This window comes from Indicator indicator, chromosome 33, assembly GCF_027791375.1.
Source record: "Indicator indicator isolate 239-I01 chromosome 33, UM_Iind_1.1, whole genome shotgun sequence".
NCBI classification, from domain to species: Eukaryota; Metazoa; Chordata; class Aves; order Piciformes; family Indicatoridae; genus Indicator; species Indicator indicator.
The window spans coordinates 4,739,172-4,762,868 of NC_072042.1; the positions used below are offsets into that span (position 1 = coordinate 4,739,172).

General features: G+C 52.8%; 3 protein-coding genes across 3 annotated transcripts in view; 1 reads left to right on the forward strand and 2 right to left on the reverse strand.

Annotated features, from left to right (window-relative positions):
- The window catches only part of LOC128977605 (collagen alpha-2(IX) chain-like), a 9,366-nt gene extending 6,870 nt beyond the window's left edge, over nucleotides 1-2,496 (reverse strand). Inside the window, exon 1 of the mRNA XM_054395193.1 lies at nucleotides 2,479-2,496. Coding sequence (XP_054251168.1) covers nucleotides 2,479-2,496 — 18 coding nt within the window. The remainder of the gene's footprint in view (nucleotides 1-2,478) is intronic.
- An 8,559-nt stretch (nucleotides 2,497-11,055) lies between these two features.
- On the forward strand, nucleotides 11,056-15,570 carry TINAGL1 (tubulointerstitial nephritis antigen like 1). The gene is made up of 7 exons (XM_054395194.1): nucleotides 11,056-11,094; nucleotides 13,121-13,155; nucleotides 13,305-13,488; nucleotides 13,784-13,829; nucleotides 14,359-14,482; nucleotides 15,278-15,323; nucleotides 15,430-15,570. The coding sequence occupies exons 1-7, from the start codon at nucleotides 11,056-11,058 to the stop codon at nucleotides 15,568-15,570; spliced, it is 615 nt and encodes a 204-aa protein (XP_054251169.1).
- A 4,388-nt stretch (nucleotides 15,571-19,958) lies between these two features.
- Nucleotides 19,959-23,402, reverse strand: PEF1 (penta-EF-hand domain containing 1). Its single transcript, XM_054395455.1, has 5 exons — nucleotides 23,382-23,402; nucleotides 23,100-23,253; nucleotides 21,609-21,764; nucleotides 21,078-21,221; nucleotides 19,959-20,261 (listed from the first exon to the last, which is right to left on the reverse strand). The coding sequence occupies exons 1-5, from the start codon at nucleotides 23,400-23,402 to the stop codon at nucleotides 20,032-20,034; spliced, it is 705 nt and encodes a 234-aa protein (XP_054251430.1). The 3' UTR covers nucleotides 19,959-20,031.
- Nucleotides 23,403-23,697: the final 295 nt, after the last annotated feature.

Below are 23,697 nucleotides of genomic sequence, written 5' to 3' on the forward strand. Positions count from 1 at the left end.
TGTTGCTTTGTTGGTTATTTTTGCGGTTCGTTTGACTTCGTTTTTCTGTTGCTGTGGTTGTTCGTCGTGGAGGAGATGTTGATTCGTGCTTATGGCTCCTTTGGGTGTGGTTTGTGGAAGGGTGAGTTGTTTGGGGTTGGGGGGGAATCGTTCTATTGTGATTACCTTGTGTCTGAGGTATTTGGTGTGTTCTGATGGGTGTTATGGAGGTGTATGGTCCTATTGGACTTTGGGGTGAGTAGTGGGTGGGAATGCATGTTTTTTGTCGTCCAATTTTTCGCCGCGTCGGTTGTATCTTTTATATGTTCTTACGGTTTTAATTGGACTGTATTCTTGGCGTATCACTCAGAGTGTTTGGGTGGTGTTGTGTGTGGATTGAGATCTTTGTCTGGATGGAGACGAATTTGATGGTGAGCTTTTGAGGGGTTTCTATTAGTTTATATGTTGTGTTGTAGTGTTGTTAGAAATTAGAGGGAGGTTATCTGGTTGTACAAAGTGGGTTTATTTTTTTTTTGGGGCGTATTGGATCGCATTTGAGGAGTGGGAGAGATGCGGGTGGACAGGGAGCCAGGAGGACCAGGGATGCATTGGGAGGGGGTGCGACGAGGCTGTTCGCGGCGGGAGGTGTGGGCGGGGGGTGAAGACCTTGAGGACGGTGAGGGGTTTGTTGCGGGGAAACGCTGGAGGCTTGGGGGGGGATGGGCAAGTGACTTAGCGTAGAGTGGGGGGTGGAACGGTTTATGGGGAGGGGAGGTGGCAGGGAGTGGAGGCGGGTGAGGCCGTGGGGGCGAGATGCTGGATGATAGTGGAGCGGGGGCAATTGAAAGTGGGCGGTGGAGGCGATTTGAATTGACTGGGTGGGGGTGTGCTGGGGGGAGGACAGGGCGCGTTTGGTGAATTTGACAGTGGGGCTTAAATTGTGGGGGGGAGATGGATTGAAGGCGGGGGGGCGCAGAGGCCGATGATGTGGGCCGGATTGTTACTCTCGGGTGCGTAGAAGAGGGCGGGGGGAGGGGCTGATTGGGAGATGGCTGGGGAGAGGATCTTTTGTTGGGTTGTGTAATTTTTGTTCCGGAGAGGTTTTTGAGTGTTGGCGGTGCTTGTTGGCTGTGTGAGGGATTGGCCTTGTTGATTAGGTCTAGTCGCTGGTGATAGGTTTCACTCGATTACAGTTTGTGCTTTTTATGTGATTAACTTGATTTAGATAGACGTAAATTTTATCTTTGGAAGAATACACTACTGTGTGCAGTCCTTTGATCTTGACTTAATTGGTACTGTTGTGGGTGTATACCGCCCGTTTTATTTTTATTGGCTAGTTCTTATCTTATGGAATTATCGTTAGGGGGTGCCCCGTGACTTGCCACGTTTGATCGTTTTTTATAGTTTTCTTTGTGGGGAGGTTTTCTTAAAGAGTACAGGCGATTTGCCTAGTTAGTAGGGTTTGGTCTGTGGGGGGAGGTAGTAGTGTGGGTAGTCTAGCAGTGGGGGTTTCTCCTAGGTTGAGTTTGTCCTGCGCTATCGCTCCGTGCTTAGCCGATGCTTGATGCTGGATCCTTGTATATCCACCAGGGTGGTGGCGGGATTTGATGCTGTTTGTTGTAAAATGTTTCCGCCCAGTTTTGTTTGTTTTTGTATTGCGTCTTATTTATTTCTGGGTGCTTGCGACGTGTCTACTTGTCCCCCGGTTGATTGTTACCTTTTTTTTTTCTGATCGGCTTTGTGTGTGCGATGGGTTAGTTGAGGTTCCTCTGTCTGGATCTGGGTGGATGTATCTGTCTGGTGCCACTGTTTTCTCCCACGTTGGGCGTGTTAGGTGTGTCATGGTGTTTATGGCGGATGGTGGTTCTGTGACTTTGGTGGATGACCTTTTCATTAATAACTCTGGATGCTTCAGATTCTTTTTCCGTTGGATGGGATTTATTTTTATACGTTATAGACTGTTCAGTCTTTGTTTATGTTTGTAGGCTTTTCCAGTTTGCTGTCTAGTTTTGCAGCTGTTGGTTTGTGTTCTCGTTGTGGATATGGTTAGCATGGTTGAGCACCGTTATGTTGCCTGTGGTTTTTTATGTGACGAGTGGTTGTTGGTTTGATTGTATTTTTCATATGTCTTGTTCGTGAAGGATGATGTGTCTTTTATAGATGTTTTATAGGATTTTGCTCCTTTGTTGATAGATATTGTTTGGGTCTATGCAGTTGGTAGTCACGATTACAATTGGAGGTTTATTGTTTTGCTGGGGGCATGTGTGTTAGTTTGAGGCGAATTTTTTAGCTTTAGTAGGCTGGTGTTGTTTCTATTGTTGTTTCTTTGGGCTTCAAATTTGAGTTTTTAAATTTAAGTTGCGGGTTTGGAATATTTAATTGGGCTTGTGACTTTGGGGGTTATTGTCTAATCTTCGCGGCTATGTTTGGGTGGTTATGTTTAACTTGTATTGGGTTTAGTTGTATTTTTGTTCTGTGTGGGACTTGTTTGGCTCTTACCGTGTAGAGCACTTGCATTATGTGTCTTCCTTTTGGAAGTTTTTTTCACTTTGTGGCCCCGTGTTGTTGTCTAGATGGGTTCCTTTTTTGTATGGTCCAAACCGTGCTTGGAGTGTTTATTGTGTATTTGTTGTATTTTCACCTGCGCCACGAGTATTGGATTGATTTGTGCTGGGTATTCTTCATTTATGGTAAGCTGGTGACTGTATTAGGAGAGTAGGGGTATTGGTGCTGAGTTGACCCCCACCGTGTTCTTGGTTATTGGATTGGTTTTTGACGTTTGCTTTGATTTTGCTGATGTGTTGTGTATTGGTGTTTTTTTATTGTGTGCGTGTTGGGGTTATTTGTGTTTGTGGTTATGATGTTTGTTTTTTAGATTTTTGCAGGCAATTCACTGGGGCTTAGTGGGTCTGGTTTTGTGGTGGCTGTGAGTCTTATTGTTTGTGGGTTGTTGGAGTTTGTTATGGTCAGGCTTTCGTTTTAATGTGTGATATGATTGGAGTTTTGTTTTTTGTGATTATTGGGTTGTGTATATCAAACTTTCAAACAAAATGGGATATTTTCCGTGATGTTGTTTTTTTGTGTTGTTTTTTGATTGTGATCTGTCTATTGAGTTTAAGGTTGGATTTTTAGTTTGTGTTTGTGGAGGTTTCCTGATTTGTGAGTAGGCCCGGAGTATTTTGTTCCTTATTCTGTGGTTGTGCCGGTGACTTACCTGGTTTTGTTAATGCTGTTTTTTGGGTAAAGATGCTGCTGCTGTTCTTTGTGTGGATTATGTGGTAAATATTTTGTTGGTAGTTAAGTCAGCAGTTTGTTGATTGGGGTGCGATTTTGTGTTGTTGGGGCGTGACTGCTGCGTGGGATTTTGGCTTTTCTTCTGTGGTTTTGGTTTCTTTTGGGTGGATGTGTATTTGCTTTGATTTCTGGTGCAAGTTTTTTTGTGTGTTACCTATGATTTTTTGTTTTGGTTCTGGTGCAGATTGGGTTGGGGTCGTTTGGGGTTGTGATTCATTTTTGATGGGTTTGGTGTATTGGAGCGTCTTTTGTTAGTCCCTGTTGTGTTTGGTTGTGGGGCTGGCTTTTGTTGGCTTGAGTATGTTGTGTGTGGGGTCATGAAGTTCTTTTTTTCTCTGCTTGTTTAGTTGGGACTTCATTTTTCTTTGACGTGTTGTGTTGGATAATGTTTTGTATGATTAGGGTAATTTGAATTATGAATTGATGGTTTGTTCTTTTTTTGTATAGTTTAATTTTTCTGAATATGTTGTGGCTTGGGTGAGCTGCTGATTTGGTGCTGAATTCTGTTGTGTATGTTTTAGGGGGGTGGGTGGTCACCAGCTTTTTTCGGCGGAGGGGATCGTGGTTACTGATTAGACGTGGTGGATTGGCAGGTGGTGTTTGGTGTTCGCACGTGTAGTGGTCTGGATGCAGGTCTAATTTCTGGTGTGTTAACAGTGGTTTTGTTGTATGCGTTTTGAACTTTTGATTCGGCTTTATGGGGACTTTATTTGTCGTTGATGTATATTTGTTGTTGGTTATGGTGTCTTGGTGATTTGGATGTTATTTCATCTTGTCGTTTTGTTGATGTGTGATGGTGTTTTTTTTTGTTATTTGTTTAATTGTTTTAGGTCTTTTGATGGGTGGAGTTTATCTATGATTCTCATGGCTGATTTTTGTTTAATGGATAGTGACGTACAGCTATATGGGGAGGGCGACTTGGGGGGGGGAGGAGAACTGGTTCGTGAGCCATGAGGGCGCACCAGTAACTTTCACCGATGATTGATATGTGTATCCATTCTGCTTCTGGGGATGTGTTTTGTCCGTCCTTATTTTTATTTTGCTGCGGCGGTCGTTTTATGACCCGTCTAGGTGTCCAGTAGGGTCAGGGTATTTTTGTCCTGGTCGGCCCACTCGCGACTGTGTGTGTGTTTATTTTGGTTTTTACTTTTTTGTTCAGATTGCATGTATTTTGTGGGGTGTTGTGGTTTTGGCTTTTCCTTTCATCTTGTTTTATTTTTTTATTGGGTATAATTTTTGGGATTTATAGCGATGTGCTGTTGTTTTTTTTCGGGGAATATATTCTTGGACGTGCTTGGTGTGGTTGTTCTGGGTTCTTTGCCGGGCTGTGGGGGTGTTGGGCGTACTTATTTTGGTTGTCCTGGCTCTTTGTCTGAATTATATTTGGTGTTTTGATTTTTTGCTGGGTGATTTGGGTTGATTTTTGTCATCTGCGTGGGGGTGGAGTTGGGCTTATGTGACTAATTTTTTCGAATTTGTTTTTGTTTGTGGTTAGGGTGTGGTAGAGGTTGTGTTATTGCCTGGGATTGTGAGGGTTATGATTGTTATTTTGGTAGGATGTTCTCGTCGTTGTGGCAATAATCGTAAACCATTGAATGGATTTGATGTGTTGCGGCTGCGTTTGGGTTTGGTCTCCTGGTTGGATGTATTTGCTGATTTGCCATATTTAGTTTTTGGGAGTCTTTTGCGCTGTTGTTGGTTAATCTGTTAACGTTTAATGTGATTCTTGTTTATTGTCGCGTTTGGGTGGTGTCTGTTTTTGTATTTTTGGGGTTATCTGGGAATGTGTGATGTGGGTGGCTTTTGTTCTTTTAGTTTTAAGTGTGACTCCATGGTTAGCTGGTGACTGGATGTGTTCAATTTTTTTTTTTTTGCCATTTTGCGGTTGTCTTTGTGTTTGCTGCCCGTGTGTCCGTTATGCATCTTTAGTTGTTGTCAATATCGAATGTCTACGATGAAGTGTGGCTAGGATTTCGTTAGACTACATAGTGTCTGGAATATCCGATGGTCTTTTTTTGGAGTTCTTGGAGCCTGTGTTCAATTTTTTCTTCATGGGTTGTTATCTGATTGGTTTCGATGTTTGTTCGTAATATTGGGGTTTTTTTATTTGGACGCTTTTGTTTCGTTTTATGTATGGTTTTTATTTGTTTGGAGTTTTTGTGTTGGTATGGGTTTTGCTGGAGGTGTTGGTGACCGGATGCCCTTTCCTGGTGTGGTGATGTTGCATGACTTATTGTTCTTTGGGCTTTATTTGTCTCATTTCTTTGTTCTTTGTTTGGTGTTTACTGGTTTTGTTTGAGTGATGCTTTTTGTGAGATTAATTTGGGTATTTTTGTGGCGGATCTTAGTCGTTGCTATTGTTTTATTGAGCCTTGCCGTTTGTTGAATGTGCTCTGTTGTTGGTTCGGCTTCTGTGTTTTTGCGAGAGAAATGGTGAGTGGTGGATAGTGGAGATTGTTGTATGCTTGGTGTCTTCTTGGTAAATCGTTGGGTCTGAGCACCCACAACACCTCCCCACACGCTAGTTTTGTTTATGGTCTGTTGTGAGTATCTTTTTTAGTTTACTTGGGGGATTTCTGTCTCTGCTGCGCCTTGCGGAGTGACTTTGGGTGGGTGGTCTGATTTGCTCTGTATTTATTGGTGAGGGTTATGTTTCTTTGCTATGTTGTGTTGGGCTTACCCTAGCTCGTTGATGATTTATTGTTATGAGTATTGATGGGGTTTTGTATGGTTATTTCCCTGTGGTGGCGTTTTGAGTCGGTTGTTTGGTTCTGGGGGGTTGTGGTGGCCTGGGGTAATGTCGTGCTGTCTTATCTCGCTTGTTTGTTCTTATGGGTGATTTCTACCGCCTCTGAAGGAGGCAGGGAGCGGAGGCGCAGGGAAGGAAAGGAAGAAGAAAAAGGGAGCGAGGCAAGGGGAGGCGGGAAGAAAGAAAAGCCACAATTACAGAGAATAGCGAAAGAAGATGAGGAATGACATGACCGAGATTGTACAGAGGAAAACGATTACACAGTGGAGGGGGAGAGAAGAAAACGAAGGAAGAAGAAAGGGGAATTAGAGAATATAAAAGACAAAAGGACAGGATTAAAAACATTGAAGAAGAGAGAGAAAGGGGGGGAAAACACCAGACAGAAAGCGAGAAAAACGTAGAATTTTGCAGAGAAATGGATATGAGGAGGGACTGAAGATTACTAGGGGGGAAATACCAGGGATTTAAAGGAACACGAAAGGAACACGACCAGCACCGAAAGAACCAGACACAGCGACAAAGATTCCACTCCAACAATTCGCCCCTCTCCACGCACCCATCGCTTAAGCACACCACTGGGTAACACAAGCGCCACAGCGATAAAGGAATATTAAGAAAACAAATGACAAGAGAGAAATTGATAAAAACCGGATTTGAATGAAAAATTTAGCAAGACCCGCCACAGAAGAGACAAATCTACAGAACTGAAGAGGGGAGCAGACGGGCGCAAGAATAGAAAAGACATTAATAACGAAGAGGACTATGGTAGAAAGAGAAGGAAAAAGAAAACAGAGAATTAGAAAACAAGCCGAAAAGAACAGGAGGGAAAGGCGGAAATAAATAAAAGAATGAAGACTAGATGAAGGGAGAGGGACTGGGAGGGCTTTGGGGGGGGGGCGGATGGGAGGCTCTGGGGGGGGGGTGTGAGTTTGGGCGGGGAGGGGGTGGCCTCCTTGGTTAGTGCCGACCCTGCTGGAAGGGGGTCGAGGGGGCGAGAGGACGCGGTTGGATGATAATGCACGTGTTTGAATGGGCGCTGTTGTGGGATCTGGGGGGGTGGTTTACTACATGGGCTTATGTATTGGGGTCGTGGGTTGTGGGAGGCTACTTGGGAACTGGAATGGAGATTTCTATATGGGTGGGTGCCAGTGTTAGGCCGCAGGTATATCCGTGGATGTGGCGGGTTTAGCGAGGGGGGAGGTATCTTTTATTTTTGGGGGATTTTGGAGTGGGTGCTGGGTGGGTATCTTGTGGGGCTGGGGGGGTTGTGAGGCCCTTCTCTGGCTATTTTGGTTTTGAGTAAGGTTTGGGGGGGGGAGGAAATTTAGTGTTGGGGGGAGGGTTTTTTGTTGGGGTATCTGGATGTGGGTGGGGGGGCGGGTAATTCACGTGTTTGCGGCGGGCAGATTTTTTCCTGGTTAATGGTATGGAGAATGTGAGGCTTAAAGAGGGACGTGGGGGATAGAGTTGATTGGGGGAGCGTTGTTGGCATATTTAATGAGGTGAAGGGGGCGGGTTAGTGATCTTTGGCTTGGGCGGAATTGCTTGGGTGAGTTGGGGGGGGATGGGAGATAAGTGCTTGTGGGCGAACGGGGTCTTGGATGTGATTGTGTTTGTTGTTGGGGGGCGGTGGGTGGGGGGGAGAATCGAGTGATTGGAAGACGTTTGGGGTTGGAATGGAGGTGGATAATGTGGAGTGGTGGTGGTTTTGAGTTGCTATTCGTGGGGGTGTCGTTAGGAGTCTTGGTTGTGTGTTGGGGGTGTGCTGATGGGGGGGGGGGGGTGTTATCGGTTAGTGGGGTCGTGTTATGTAAAGTTTTCGTCAGCATGGGTGCCTGTTATTGGGGGTGGATATTGTGCGTGGGAGAGGGATTGTACTCAGGTGATGGTGGGGATGGGCTGCAGATGGGGGCCTTCTGGAGGGATAGCGGTGAATTTTGGTGGGGGGGGGGCTATGCTTGGGGGGGGGGGTGGGGGGTTGTTAGATGTGGATGGGGGACGCTTTTGGGGAGAGAATGGGGGAGGATTTGAGGGAGGGGCGACAGGCGAGGAAGGAATAGGGGGGGGTGGGGGGGGATTGGGGGGGCGGGATTGCCGACGCGTGTGTTTTTTGTTTTGGGGGGAGGGTGGTGGGTGGGGATATGGGAGGGTTGTTGCTTGTTGGGGCGAGTAGTTGGAACGGAGGGGGGGTAGGAGAGGACACGGGGGCTGGGGGAAATTCTGGGGGGAGGGGAGAGAATTAGAGAGGGGAGGACGTTGGGAGGGGAGGAGAGAATATACACCGTTATTGGGTTGGGGGTAATGTGGGTCTTGGAGTGAGACTATTTAATTGCTGATGAGATGGGAGGAGAGGGGAGAGGATGCAGGGGCTGGAGGGGGGGCGGGGATAGGGGAAGGTGACTTTCATTTTTGGAGACATGTAGGGGGGCATTGGGGGGGATTTAGCAGAGGATACGGATGCAGATGGGAGGGGATCAGAGAACAAAAGGGTGGAGTGGAGCGAAAAACGAGAGGGGGATAAGGGAAAAGGACGAGAGGAGAGATGACAGATTGGAAAAAGAAGGCATGGATTTTGGGGGAGCAAGAGAGGCGGATTAGAATATTTGGAACTGCACATACGGAGGGGGCACAAGAACAATAAAGATAGAAGGAGGGGGAATGGCGGGGGGAGGATTTGAGAGCGAGGAAGAACGGGGATCCCCGGGGAGGGAAAGGGAAGAAGACGAGAGGGGGTGAACAGATTAGGAGGCCGGAGGGGGGGATGCACGGGGCAGGGGGGAGGGAAGGGGGATTTTTTTTTGGAGGGGGATGGCGGGGGAGCACGGGGGTGAGGGGGAAAAACGGAAACGGGGGGGGGGGGAGGAGGAGAGGGGTGGGGGGGGGAGGGGCAGAGGGGGGGGGAGGAGAGGGAAGGGGGGGGGGGGAGGGGGAGGGATTGGGGAAAACCGGTTGGGGGACAGGAGAGGGGGATTGCTAAAAAGAAAAACAACAATCAAAGCGGAAAGCAGGACGACGATAACACGAACAAAATCACAACAATAAAACATAAAGAAACCAGGCGGAGAGAGGAAGGGGGAGGATAGAGAACACAGAAAAAAATGCAATAAAATAACAAAAAAAAGAATAAAAAAGAATAAACGAATAGAACATAAGCAGAAACAAAAACGACTAAAAACAGCAATATACTTCATTGAAGAAAAAATCACACAACGAATCAAAATAAAATGAAACCATAAGAAAATAAAACCAAAATTTAACAAAAAACAAAGATGAATAAGAATACTTTAAAAAAAAAAATAAAATAAATCAAGGAAAACAAAATACCAAAACACGGAGGACTTGGAAAAACATTTTGGCTTTAAACAAAAATAAAACAAAACAACATATATTAAAACTATATTAAAGAAAAGGAAGAAATGGGAAAAGAGACAAAAAGAAAAAACGACAATATACAAAACAACAACGAGGAAAATAACAACTAACATAAAAATACAGAAACGAATAAAAAAAACAAAGCAACGAGCAAGACACGAGATGCGAAACACTTTGACAGCACAACAAAAACACAAAATAAAGCATTGTCAAAAACTAACAACCGATTCACTACACTTAAAAAAAAACACAAGAAGAATGAAACCGCCAAAAAAAGTAACAGTGATTAATTGAAACAACAATAGAGAAGAAAAATCAATACAAACCGAAGAAAATTGTCAAAGAAAAAACGCACGATTGAACAGAGACGAAACCAGAAACATAAGAAACGAGACAAGGGTACGAAAGGATACGGAGGGGATAAATAAACATCTACAAAAAAAGAAAATAAGAGACCAAAACGAGGACATTGTAGAAGACACAACATTATTAACATAATAACAGCGCCACAGGCGAAAGACAAGATTGGAATGGACAGGGACAAATAGAAAGCATTCGGGAGGCCCATAGAACAAAAACAAATAACGACATAAAAAAAAAGAATAGGCAAAATATTTAAAATTTGCAAGGAGCGACACAATAAGATTACCAAAAATTGCAGCGGACAACGGACAAGGATGGGAATAGGAAGAGAATTTGGTAAGAGATTAAATTGAAAACAAGATTTGTGAGAAAATGGAAGGGAGATAAGGACATGCACATGAATGGAGATCAGCTGACTAAGAAGCTCACTAACACGCAAAGTGACAAATAAAACAATACCCCGAATAGCGGCCGGAGAAAATAACATACTAATACAATGAAAAATTTCAAAGAGCAAGAAAGACAGAAACGGCAGAAATTAAAGGATGACCGTGAATTAGCGAAGGAACAAAAGAACGACTGGGGAACAGGGAAAACATACGACATGAGAGGAAACAAAAAAGAGCAGGGATAAATAACAAAAAAGAAACAAAACAGAGGAGAGCATAGGGGCAGAAGGACGGGGGAGAAAAGACGAGAAAAGAGAGGGGGGGAAAGACGTTTTGAATGGGGAAGAAAGAAAAAAGATACAAAGATACATATCACCCATTCTAATTGCGCAGAAGAAAGAGGAAAGAGAGAAAGGAATGAAAAAAGGAAAAGAAAGAAGCTTAGGCACATGAAGAAGCAAGAAACTCAAAAGAGAACTGAGAGGAGGGAAAAAAAAAAGGTAAATAAATGAAAATAGATAGGTTCGAGACGAAAAATTTATAATTTTGTGGTTTGTGGTCGAAAAAACACATTTTGAAAAGATATTGTAAAGATAACCTAAACTATAATTGGTGCAGTGGCTGGGGGCGGAGGTTGCTATGGGGTGCGTGGTATGTCTGTGGCATGGGGGAATTGCGGGGTGATTCGGGGATGAAGGGGGGTGGACTTAGGGGGGGTTGGGTGGTTGGTAGGGTATGTTGGGTACGTTGATGTCGTGCTGGGCGCTTTGGGGTATACTGGGAGATCGATAGGGGACGTGGGGTACCGTGGCGATGATAGAGCGGAAGGGTGCGTTGCTAGGGTTGTTGGGTCAGCGGGTGGTGGGTATGATGTAGTACGACGGGCGCGACCGGCAGGGTGCTAGCACGATGACAGCGGTCAAGGGGCAAGATGGTCTTGGCGTCCTCGTATGGAGTAAGGGTTGGGTGCGTTGTGAGGTGTGTTAAGGAATGGTGGCCAGGCGAATCGTAGGTGGTCGTAGAGCGGGGGGTGGGGCGGTGAGTTGTGGGGACCGTTGAAGCGGTGGGTCGGGGTTGGTTTGGTAAGGGACTGGCCCTGGGGGAGTCGGTGGATTAAGTTTTTCACGTGGGCGGGGGCAGGAGGCGGTGGTGGTGTACATAAGGCTTATGTAGGGACGTTAAGAGGGTTCACAGTTGTGGGGATCGTGTAGGTGGTTCTGGGCTCAGGAGTGTTTTTGGTGGGTAGAGAGACCAAGTTGGCTTAGTGAGTCACGGTTAAGAAGTTTTATGTTTGAGTATGGTAGAGTGCCGGTTGGTCAGCGTGGGAGGGGGGGCCGGGAGTAGGTTTAGGTAGGGTGGCTGGGTGTGTAGAGCCCAGGGGTTCAGGGAGGGATTTTACAGGGGGTGGTCAGGAGGAGGGTTAGTTACTAGGGGGGGGGGTGAGGGGTAGGGATGGCAGGGAGGACGTACGGGGTAGGGGGGGGTGGGAAGATGGTCTAGGGGGGGGATAGGGAGGGATGGGAGGGGGAGTCGGGATTTGGGAGAAGAGAGAGAAAGAGGGAAAGAGAAGCCAGGAACCAGAAAAGAATGTGAGGAAGAGCAAGAAGATTACCCCCCAGGGAGAAGTGAAAGAAGGAGAGGAGAAAGTAGCGAATGGAGGAAAGGATGAGATAGGAAGAAGAGAAGAAAAGAAGCAGGGAGGGAGAGAGAAGAAGGAGGGAAGAGAGGGAAGAGTAGGAGAAGACGCGGAAGAGATGAGAAGAGGTAGAAGGAGAGAGGAGAAGTGAAAGAAAGTGAGAAGAGGAAGAAGGGGAGAAGGAAGAAGAGAAGAGAAAGAAGAAGAAAGAGAATGAAAGAAGAGAAGAGATAAGAGAAGAGAGAAATAGAAGAAAAGAAAAAGAAAAAGAGGAAAGAAAGATAGAGTAGAGAGAAGAGAAGAAGAGAGAGAGAAGAACGAAGGAGAAGAAGGAGATAAGAGAAAAGAGGGTAAAGAAAGAAAGAGAGAAGAAGAAGAGTGAGAAATAAGAAGAGAAAGAAGAGAGAGAGTAGAGAAAGGGCAGATGTTGTAGAGGGAAGACATGGAGAGCAGAGATAGATGTGATTGCGAAGGTTGAAGATCATGTGGAAGGAGGAAGGGGAATAGAAGAAGAGATAGAAAATGGGGGAGGGGAGGGGGGGGGGGGGGGGGGGGGGGGAGAGGGGGGGGGAGAGGGGGGGGGGGGGGGGAAGGGGGGGAGGGGGACAGTGGGGGGGGGGGGGGGGGGGGGGAGGGGCCCCCCCCCCCCCCCCCCCCCCCCCCCCCCCCCCCCCCCCCCCCCCGGGGGGGGCGGGGGGGGGGGGGGGGGGGGGGGGGGGGGGGGGGGGGGGGGGGGGGGGGGGGAGGGGTGGGGAACGACCAAAAACAATAAGGGGGGGGGGGGGGGGGGGGGGGGGGGGGTGGGGCGGGGAGGAGGGAGGGGGGAGAGTGGGGGGCGAGAAAGAGAGAGAAGGAGAAGAAAAGTGTGTGAGAAAGAAAAGAGAGTAAGAGAAGAAGGCAAGAAGAGATGAAAAAGAGAGAGAGAAGAAAGAAAAGTAAAGAAATGTCCCCCCCCCCCCCCCCCCCCCCCCCCACCCCCCCCCCCCTTGTAAGAGAGGAGGGGATGCCAGGCATCAAGAAGATTACCCAGGCTGGCAGCTGTAAGTTGGAAAGATAAGAAGGAAGAGAATGTGAGAGTAAAGAGTGAGATATCATGGAGATTTCAAGAGAAGAGTGTTAGTAGTACGATATGAAGAAGGGTATGCTTTTGGAATAGTGTGAAGTTTAGCAGTGGGGGGGGTTTGAGGTTGCTAGCAGCTAGGGATGGGTGGGTTTGGGGGGGGGGGTGGGTGGGGGGGCGCTTTGTTGGGGATATTGGTGAGCAATTTTTGTGTTGTCTGTCGGGTGTTTTATTTCTTTTTGTGGCATGTTTTACGCAGTTTCTCATTTCTGTTATAGTCTTTGGGGGGGCTCGGGGGTTTGGAGTGGGGATGGTGAGTGGGGCTTGGGGATGGGTATGGAAATGGGGATCAAGGTAGGGATGGAGCGAGGGGTTTGGGGAAGGGGTTGTGAGCGGGGGGGTCAGAGTGGAGATGGAGCCAGGTGGTCCTTCCCCTCCTCACGTCCTTTTTCCTCTGCTCAGGGTGGTGACAGACGAGTGCTATCCCTTCACCAGCCAGCAGAGCCAGCCGGCGGCACAGCCCTGCATGATGCACAGCCGCTCCGCGGGCAGGGGCAAGCGCCAGGCCACCGCCCGCTGCCCCAACCCCCACACCCACGCCAACGACATCTACCAGTCCACTCCTGCCTACCGCCTCTCCTCCAGCGTGAGTGCCCACGGGACGGGGCCAGCAGGGGCACAGCCGCCGGCGTGGGCGCAGCAGGAGCGGTTCGGTGCGGGGAGCAGGAAGGGGCTTGGCTCGGGGTGGTTTTGTTTGCCTGGGAAAGCCAAGTTTGGGAACGGAGCTGGGAAAAACCCTCCGCGGAGCGCCCGGGGGAGCTGCTTCTCCACAACACCACCCACCTGCGGCTGCTGAAACAGCCTCTGCCTGCCGCTCTGAGGAGTGGGGAGGGCAGTGCCAGGGCTGCAGGTCCTGCTGCCAACCAGCTCTCTGCTTGCAGGAGAAGGAGATCATGAAGGAGCTGCTGGAGAATGGCCCTGTGCAAGGTAGGGAGCCAAGGTGGGCACCTCACCTGCATACCCCAGCACTGAGGGCATGAGTTGGGTGAGGTAGGGAGCCAAGGTGGGCATCCCACCTGCATATCCCAACGCTGAGGACTTGAAGTGGGTGGGGAAAGCTGCCCTGCTTGAGGCTGGGGGCCCCCCACAGCCATCTCAGCTGCTTGCCCTGCATCATGTTTAGCCACATGCCCAGGCAGTGCCCTGCCCTTGCCAGCCCCGGGGTGCCCGTCACGCTGCCCACGCCCGCAGGCACTTGTTGCTCATTAACTCCTGAGATTTAATCTCCCTCTCAGCAGTTGGCATTCGGTTCCTTGATGATTTTGTTTGTTTTAATCCTCCTCTCAGTCTTGTCTCATGGCCCCTGGGGAGGATCCAGCTCCTGCTCTCCCTCTGCCTGGATGATGCCCATGTGCCCCCCACTGCCTGTGTTGTCCACCCTGGGCGACATGATGCTCAGCACCCCCATCCCTTGGGATACGGCCAGCATCCCCAGAGCCTTTCCTTCTTCCCACAGCCATCCTGGAGGTGCATGAGGATTTCTTCATGTACAAGAGTGGGATCTATCGGCACACGCCGGTGGCCGAGGGGAAGGGACCAAAGCACCAGAGCCATGGCACCCACTCAGTCAAAATCACTGGGTAGGTGAGGAGGGGGTGTGGGGGGCTTAGGGGCATGCAGAGAGCCCTGGTCTGGGTGGCAGAATCTTTTTCTGGGGGGAAGAAAGGCGTCCTCTTCCTCTGAGCAGGGAGGGAAGGTGCAGAGCGAAGGAAGGTGCAGGGAGTGATGCTGGGGAGCAGCATCCTGGGGGGCAGTCATAGAATGGTTTGGGTTGGAAGGGACCTTGAAGATCATCCAGTTCCAGCCTCCCTGCCAGGTTGCTCAAAGCCTCATCCAGCCTGGCCTTGAGCACCTCCAGGGAGGGGACATCCACAACCTCCCTGAGCAACCTGTTCCAGTGTCTCCCCACCCTCACTGGAGAGAATTTCTTCCTAATCTCCATTCTCAATCTCCCCTCTTCCAGCCTCAATCCATTGCCTCTCATCCTGTCCCCACAAGCCCTTCTAAAAAGTCCCTCCCCAGCTTTCTTGTGCTCACCCCAGGGCTGTGGCCACAAGTGACACGAGTGTGCAGTGCTCAGCCTCCTCAGAGGAGAGGGGAGGCAGGCTGGAGGTGCAGAGCTGAAGGAGGGGAGCAGGCCCAGCTGCCCTGTGCCTGGTGGCTTCCTTCCTCCTCCTGTGGCTAAATCTTTCTGCTTTATTTCGGGAGCGGACGTGAATTCCTCAGCAGGTCCTGGGGGAGGGAGGTTCCAGAGCCAGGAGGAAATGAGCAAGGGCAGCACAGCACCCTGCAGTCATGGTGCTAGGCAAGGTGATGCCCACAGCATGGCAGGGTGCCTGGCACCTCTATTCACCCCTCTGTCCTCCCAATTGCAGGTGGGGAGAGGAGCAGCTGCCTGATGGCCAGACCCAAAAGTACTGGGTGAGTGTCAGTGGGGATCACAAGCTGGGGCTCACTGGGCTGGGTGGATGGGGGGTGGGAGGGGCACTCAGCACTGACCCGTGCCCCTTGGTGGTGCCCTCTGCAGACGGCTGCCAACTCCTGGGGCACAGCATGGGGCGAGGGCGGCCACTTCCGCATCGCCAGGGGCGTCAATGAGTGCGAGGTGGAGACCTTCGTGGTGGGCGTCTGGGGCCGTGTCAGCATGGAGGACATGCCCCACAAGTGACCGTCTCGCTGAGGCCGTGCCCCACAGGTCACCTCCTCGCTGCCCACGGCCCTCTCCCACCCCGGGCCCCCCCAGCCCCGCCTGTGTCCTTAGCCCCACGGTGGCCCCGCCCAGCACCGCAGCTCCTCCGTCCCTTCCTTGGGGGTCACCGGCGGGGTGAGACCCCTGTGCAGCTCCGTGCCAGCGGGCAGGGGGCTGGGGGCTGTGTGCCTGTGGCTGGGGGCTGTGTATGTGCCCCTGCCGTGCTGACGTGGCGGCTGGGTGCAGTGGTGCGTGTGGCCGGGGGTGCCACGGGGGCTTGCTCCTGCATCCCGTGGGATTTATCCTCTAATCCCCCCTGCTCCAGGCTTGGCGGGCTTCTGGGGGCTCTTCAAAGGCAGCCACCCCCCTCCCCCCACCCCGTCTATGACCGGTGGGGGTGTTTTCACCACCCTCGTCCCACCAGCAGTGGGCACTGGGTGGGGGGAGCACTGCAGTGGGACCCCCGGGTCTGCTCCCTCCCTCTTCCCCCATCTCCTCTTGCCCTGGAGCTGAGGGGGTTAAAATAACTCAGTTGGGGCGGGGGTGGGGGAAGGGAAGGTCACCAGTCTCCCAAACTCTGGGTGGTGTGGGCTGGGAATGGGGTTGGGGTCCCCCCTGTCCCTATGGTGCTATGGGCCCTGCCACCCCACTTCTGGGGACTCTGGGGACAGGGAAAGGCTCAGCCCCGCGGTGTCCCTGTCCTGGTGGGGCCACAATTGGGGACCACGCAGCAGCACAGCCCATCCCCTGCCCCCTGCCCTTCCCCCCCTCCCCACCCCGGGCTGTACTTTTAAGACTTTTTTTTTTTTTTTTTTTTTTGGTATTTATTTTGCTTTTTATTATTTGTAAATAAACTTCTGGAAGCCTCTGTGCCAGGAGGTTCGCAGTGGGGGGGAGGGTGGGGGGGGTGCTGCGTGTGGCTCTACTGTCCCCTGCCTGCCCTGTCCCATGACAGGGGGGGGTCTGACCCAGCAGTGACCCTGGGAAGGGCTGGGGGGGTGAGATAAGGTCCCCGCTCATTGTGCAGCTTCCGGCCGCGCTGGCTTCTGGTGGCCACAGCCAAGGGACACTGCTGGACCCATCCCGAGCAGGCGCAGCCACCCTGCTCAGGAGCGGCACTGTAGGCACCCCACAGCCAGCTGTGCCACAGCAACGAGCGCCAGCCCCGCCATCAGAAGTGCCACCGCAGACAGGAGTGCCACCACCCCCGTCACCGCAGCCGGGAGTGCCACCACGGTCAAGAAAGCCACTGTGGTCATCCCACAGCAGGAGTGCCACTATATCCAGGAGTGCCACCACAGCCCCACTGACCCACCAAATCCAGGGGTGCCAGCACAGCCAGGAGTGCCAAGGAAGCCAGGAGTGCCACCGCAGCCCACCCCTCAGGCTGACAGTGGGCCGTGGGCACAGTTGCCGCTTTACCAGCTGTGTTTATCTTCGCCTTTCCTCCCTTTATTACCCGCAGAACTTCCCCCCCTCGCCCGGGCACCTCTCGGTGCCACCAGCGGCACCCGGCGAGGGGAGGGTACCCATAGGGCGGGGGTGCGGCGCCACCTGGTGGCCACAGGCGGCACCTACCACCCGCTGCGGCAGCGTGAGCGGACGGACGGGGAACGTACAGACAGACACAGGGCAGGGACAGACAGACACAGGGGATGGACAGGCAGATAGGGAGTGTACAGACAGACACACACACAGGGGATGGACAGACAGACACAGGGGATGGACAGGAAGACAGCGAGTGTACAGACAGACACACAAGGGATGTACAGACAGACACGGGATGTACAGGCAGACAGGGAGTGTACAGACAGACATACACAGGGGATGGACAGCCAGACACAGGGGATGGACAGATAGGGAGTGTACAGACAGACATACACAGGGGATGGACAGCCAGACACAGGGGATGGACAGATAGGGAGTGTACAGACAGACATACACAGGGGATGGACAGACAGACACAGGGGATGTACAGGCAGACAGGGAATGTACAGACATACACAGGGGATGGACGGACAGACAGACAGACACAGGGGATGGACAGGCACACAGGGAGTGTACAGACAGACATACACAGGGGATGGACAGACATACATGGGATGGACAGATAGGGAGTGTACAGACAGACATACACAGGGGATGGACAGACATACACAGGGGATGGACAGACATACATGGGATGGACAGATAGGGAGTGTACAGACAGACATACACAGGGGATGTACAGGCAGACAGGGAATGTACAGACATACACAGGGGATGGACGGACAGACAGACAGACACAGGGGATGGACAGGCACACAGAGAGTGTACAGACAGACATACACAGGGGATGGACAGACAGCCAGACAGACACAGGAGATGTACAGACACCCAGAGGGGCTGTACAGACAGCCAGACACACACTCAGAGGGGATATACAGACACACATGGGATGCACAGACAGACACACACACAGGGACTGTACAGACACACAGAGGGGCTGGACAGACAGACCTCAAGTATGTACAGACACACACATGCTCAGGGGATATACAGCGAGAGGATGGACAGACAGATACAGGGGCTGGACAGACAGACATGTACAGGGTATGTACAGACACACAAGGGGGTGTACAGACACAGGGGATGGACAGACAGACACGCACACAGGGACTGTACAGACACGCAGAGGGGCTGGACAGACAGACACATGCTCAGGGGATATACAGCGAGAGGATGGACAGACAGATACAGGGGCTGGACAGACAGACATGTACAGGGTATGTACAGACACACAAGGGGGTGTACAGACACACACAGGGGATGGACAGACCGGCGATGTATAGACACATACAGGGTATGTACAGACAGACAGCTGGACAGCCACACAGACACAATCTCCTCCTACCCCTCTCACTCATCCCTCCTGCTGCACATCAGCCCCAGCCAGGCCAGTGACAGCCACAGCACAGGGCTGGGGTGTTGGCCCCCCACTGCCTCTTGCTTCCAGCCTCACCCGGAGGTTGGGCAGCTCTGACTCAAGCCAAGGCCACGAGAAACATTGCAGGAATGATTTGTGATGCTCCAGAACACAAAGTTCTGCCTTTGGCTGAGGAAAACACCAGCAGCTGCTTATCGCTGCTGGAAGGGGCAGATAAGGACCTGGGGCATGGAATGGTTTGTATTGGAAAAGACCTTGAAGGTCGAGTCCAAGCATTAACCCAGCACTGCCAGGTCACCACCAAACCGTGGCCCTCAGCACCACATCTCCATGGCTTGGAAACCCCTCCAGGGATGGGGACTCCACCACACCCTTTGCTTCCTTCCATAAAAAACTCCTGCAACTACCCAGCAGTTCCTCCAGGAAGCCTCTCTGAGAGCTTTCCTGGAGGCCCACAAAAGGATGCTCATAGAATCACAGCATTGTCAGGGTTGGAAGGGACCTCAAGGATCATCCAGTTCCAACCCCCCCCTGCCATGGGCAGGGGCACCTCACACTAGGTCAGGTGGAAAACCACAAGAGCAGAGCCCTTTGGGTGGCTAAATCTTTATTCACCCCCTCAGCAGCAGACCCCAGCCCTTTGTTTTTTCTCTCAGTGGCCAGGAGCTGTGTGAGAAGTCAGCCCAGGAGAGTGTCAGCACAAGCTGTGTTCCCCTCCCCACACCCAGAGCTGCTGCTGGCCCCACGGAGGGGGGTGACAACCATGCAGGGCAGTGTCCCCCCAGAGCTGCTCCCCAAACACAAAGCAGCCAGGGAGCAGTGCACGTTGCCTTTTATTCCAAAGCTGTAAAAATAAGCTCTAAACTGTGGCAGAGTTTGGCTTCAGCAGGCAGAGATGGATCCAGGAGGAGATGCTGGCATCAAGGTGGGGGTTGGTGATCCTCCATGGGGCACCTTCCAGCAGCTTGGAGAGAAACAAAGCTCAAAGCCCTAGAAATCCAGAGTGTTTCCAGCACAGCTGAAGGGATTGACATGCTCCTGGTGAGGAAGAGCCAGCTGCAAGGTGAGGAAGAACAAACTCTGCCATCATTTGTGCCCTTCTTGGTGCTTTTCAAAGGAAGGCTCAGCTCTCAGTCACCAGAGAGTCCCCAAAAGCCTCTCGAGATGGAGATGTTCCATTACAAACCCCCCAACAGGCAGAGGGACAGCACAGGTAGGGGCTAAAAGTAAGGTTTAGTGTGTGGCAGGGACTGATCTAAGCACTCCCCGGGAGGCATGGCACAGGCTACAGGTTTGGCTTTCCCACCCCCAGGCTCCAGTTTGGAGCTTGGAGAGCCACCCACTGCCAGCCAGCGGGCACGAGGGAATGCCAGCAGGGCCCTTGGGGCACAGCGGGCTGGAAAGCCAGCCCGGGGGGTGAGGGTGGGGTGGGGCCAGGAGGCTCAGCCACATCCACAGGAGGGTTGGCTGGTCCGAGAGGTGCCCAGAGAGCTGGCAGGCCTCAGCTGAAGGGGTCACATCATGCGAGTCACCACCATGGTGAGGAAGTCCTCGTAGCTCAGCCGGGCGCTGCCCACCCGCCCTGCGTCCTTCTCGCGGAAGGCCTCGGTGCTGCTCTGCAGCTGTGTGCAGATGTGGATGAAGCGGTCCAGCTGGATGCTGGGGCTGGAGGACCTCTGGCCGTACCGAGCCAGCAGCAGCTGGCTGAACTGGGGGCTCAGGGTGTAGCCCATCTGGGTGAAAGCTGGGAGGGAGAAAACACTGGAGGTGAGGAGCGGCGCAACCCTGCCCCCCTCGCCCGCCACCACCCCTGCCGTGGGCTGGCACAGATCCCACCTCCCACCCCTTCCCTGCGGGTGGGTGTGCAGGGGCAGGGCTCTCAGGAGGGAGGAAGCAAACCAAGGCAGAAATTCCTGGCGTTTTTCCCCTCCACCAGGCACAAACACACCCAAGTTCCTCCCAAAACAACAAGCTTTAGCCACAGGCCATTGAGTGGTGGCGGGGAAGGGCACTCTGGGTTTCCTTAAGGAAGGAACTTCAGGCCACAGACCTGTTGCAGCTCCTCAACCCCAAGGGAAGGCTCTCACCAGCCCAGTTTGGCCAGCCCAGTGTGCCCCAGCCCTGTGACAGGGGTGGACTGCAGCCAAGGCTGCGTGGGAGGCAGCCAGGAGCTCACAGACACTCAGCCCAGTGTGTCCCAGCACAGTGACAGGCAGGGACTGCAGCCACAGCTGTGTGGAAGGCACCCAGGAGCTCACAGACACTCAGCCCAGTGTGTCCCAGCACAGTGACAGGCAGGGACTGCAGCCACAGCTGCATGGAAGGCACCCAGGGGCTCACAGACACTCAGCCCAGTGTGTCCCAGCACAGTGACAGGCAGGGACTGCAGCCACAGCTGCATGGAAGGCACCCAGGGGCTCACAGACACTCAGCCCAGCTGCAGGGATGATTCCAGAAGGAATCACCAGGCTGGGCTGGAAGTAAACACCAAGCAGAGCCAGAGTGTGGTTTCCAGGGAGCTCAGGAAGGTCAGGCTGGGGGGTCTCTGCTCTTTGCCCACCTTGCTGGAGCTCGTGGAAGCTGATGGAGCCTGACTGGTCCCTGTCATACTGCTGGAAGAGGCTCCTCCACTGCTGGAGGAAGCGCAGCAAGGCTGAGAAGCTGTAGATGTCCATGCGCCCGGACCTGCTCTTGTCAAACATGTCTGGGGAGAAACAGCAAACACCAGGGAGGAGTGGGACACCTCTCAATGTGATGTGGATGCTCAAGGCCTCATCCAACCTGGCCTTGAACATCCCCAGGGAGGAAGCAGCTACAGCCTCCCAGGGCAGCCTGTGCCAGAGTCTCACCACCCTCCTGCTGAAGAACTTCCTCAGCTCCAGTCTAACCCTGCTCTCCCCCTCAGCTTCAAACCATTCCCCCTTGTCCTATCTCTAGACACCCTCAGGAAAAGTCCCTCTGCAGCCTTCCTGTAGGCTCCCTTCAGGTACTGGAAGGCAGCTCTAAGGTTTCCCCCTGGAGCCTTCTCTTCTGTAGACTGAGCAACCCCACAACAAAAGGCAGCAGGAGGGCAAGGAGAGCCCAGACTCACTTATCATCAGCAGGCAGGTCTCATCGTTGAATGTTGACCAGTTGGAGTTGACCAGAGCCTGCTTCAGCTCCTTGACAGAGATGTAGCCACTGTGATCTGCATCCACTGCCTGGAACCAGGAGAAAGCCTCTGGGTCCACACCCGGGGGAGCATTACCTGTGTGGGGAGAAGCCATCAGCAGCTCTGCAGGGCAGAGGGCACTGCCTGGTACATCCCCAGTGCCAATGTACTCAGCAGTGGTGCTCAGCCATGCCTCAAGTACTGGGTTCAGTTCTGGCTCCTCACTCCAAGAAGGACATTGAGGGGCTAGAGGGGGTCCAGAGAAGGGCAACAGAGCTGGGGAAGGGTCTGGAGAACAGGGCTGGGGAGGAGCAGCTGAGGGAGCTGGGGGTGTTCAGCCTGGAGAAGAGGAGGCTGAGGAGAGACCTCATTGCTCTCTGCAACTCCCTGAAAGGAGGCTGAAGCCAGGTGGGGGTTGGGCTCTTCTCCCTAGCAGCAGGTGATAGAACGAGAGGAAATGACCTGAAATTGTACCAGGGGAGGTTTAGTTGGACAGGAGGAACAATTTCTTTCCTGCAAGAGTGGTCAGGCATTGGCACAGGCTGCCCAGGGAGGTGGTGGAGTCACCACCCCTTGTTCATGAAACTCATGGCCATGGCACTCTGGGACATGGTTTAATGGCCAAGGTGGTGTTGGGTTGATGGTTGGATGATCTCAGAGGGCTTTCCCAACCAAAACAATTCCATGATTGTATGGCTCACAGGGACACAGCCAACACCCAGGGACAAGTCAGCACTTCTGCTGTAAGCAGCTTTTTACAGCCATGCCATCCTGCGATGAGAGCTCAGCAAGGCCCAGGGCTTGGGATGCAGCCAGGGAAGTAAATCAGAGCCCTCACATAGCTTGGGAGCAGAGTGCAAACCATGGAGCTGCTGCCCCATAAACCTGGCAGTGCCAGGAGATGGATGCATGGCTGTAAAGTTTTATTGCTGGTGCTCAGGGCTGTGGCCTCCTGGAGCCTCCTTGGGATTCTACAATGACAGACCAGGACTCTGTCAGCTCCTTCACATGGTGACTTGATCCAGGCTGGGAGAGGGGCACCAAGCCAACCCCTCCAGCATGGCATGGGGCCAGGGCAAGGGTGGGATCCAGGTAAAACATGTCCAGAGAAGGGCAATGAAGCTGGGGAAGGGTCTGGAAAACAGGGCTGGTGAGGAGCAGCTGAGGGAGCTGGGGGTGTTCAGCCTGGAGAAAAGGAGGCTGAGGAGAGACCTTCTGGCTCTCTGCAACTCCCTGAAAGGAGGCTGGGGCAGGTGGGGATTGAACACCCTGAAGGTGTTCAAGGATTGTGTGGATGTGGCACTTTGGGACACGGTCCTGGTGGTGTTGGCTTGGCGGTTGGAAGTTCTTTTCCAACTCAGTCCCCGGGGCCACCCAGGGGCCCAGGCAGCCCCCGCAGAAGAGACCCTTTCGACCCTCGACCCTACTCACCTCCGGGAGCCGCTCCTCCGTAGGGCCCAGGCTGGGGGCCGCCGTAAGGCCCAGGCTGTCCATAGGGCGCTCCGCCGTAGGGAGCTCCGGGATAGGCTCCGGGATAAGCGCCGGGCGGGGGCGCGCCGGGGGCCTGTCCTGCGCCGGGGAAACCCTATGGAGGGGACAGAGCTCTTGTGTGCGGCCGGAACCGGTATCGAGCCGCCCCGCCCCACTCCGCGCTCCTCACCCCGGCCCCTCCTCCACGGCCCCTGCCGCCCCAGTCCCGACCCCCGGCCCCACCTGCCCCGGATACGCCGCCATCACCCCGCTTCCGCCCCCGCGGGACCCGGCTCGTGACGTCACCAGCAATGCGCACGCCCATTGGATAGAGACGGCATAAGCCCCGCCCGTAGAAGCCTCCGGGACTGCGCGGGCGGAGCGGCGTTAAAGCGGCGATGGCAGCTGGAAGAGGTGGGGTCCACCTTCCCTGCGGGGTCCTCCTTCCCTGCGGGGTCCTCCTTCCCTGCGGGGTCCGCCCTGAAGCTGCCCGGGATCAGCGCTTGGAGCAGCCTGGGAGTGCGGCTGGAATCCCCGAGAAAGCAGGACCGGGAGCTCC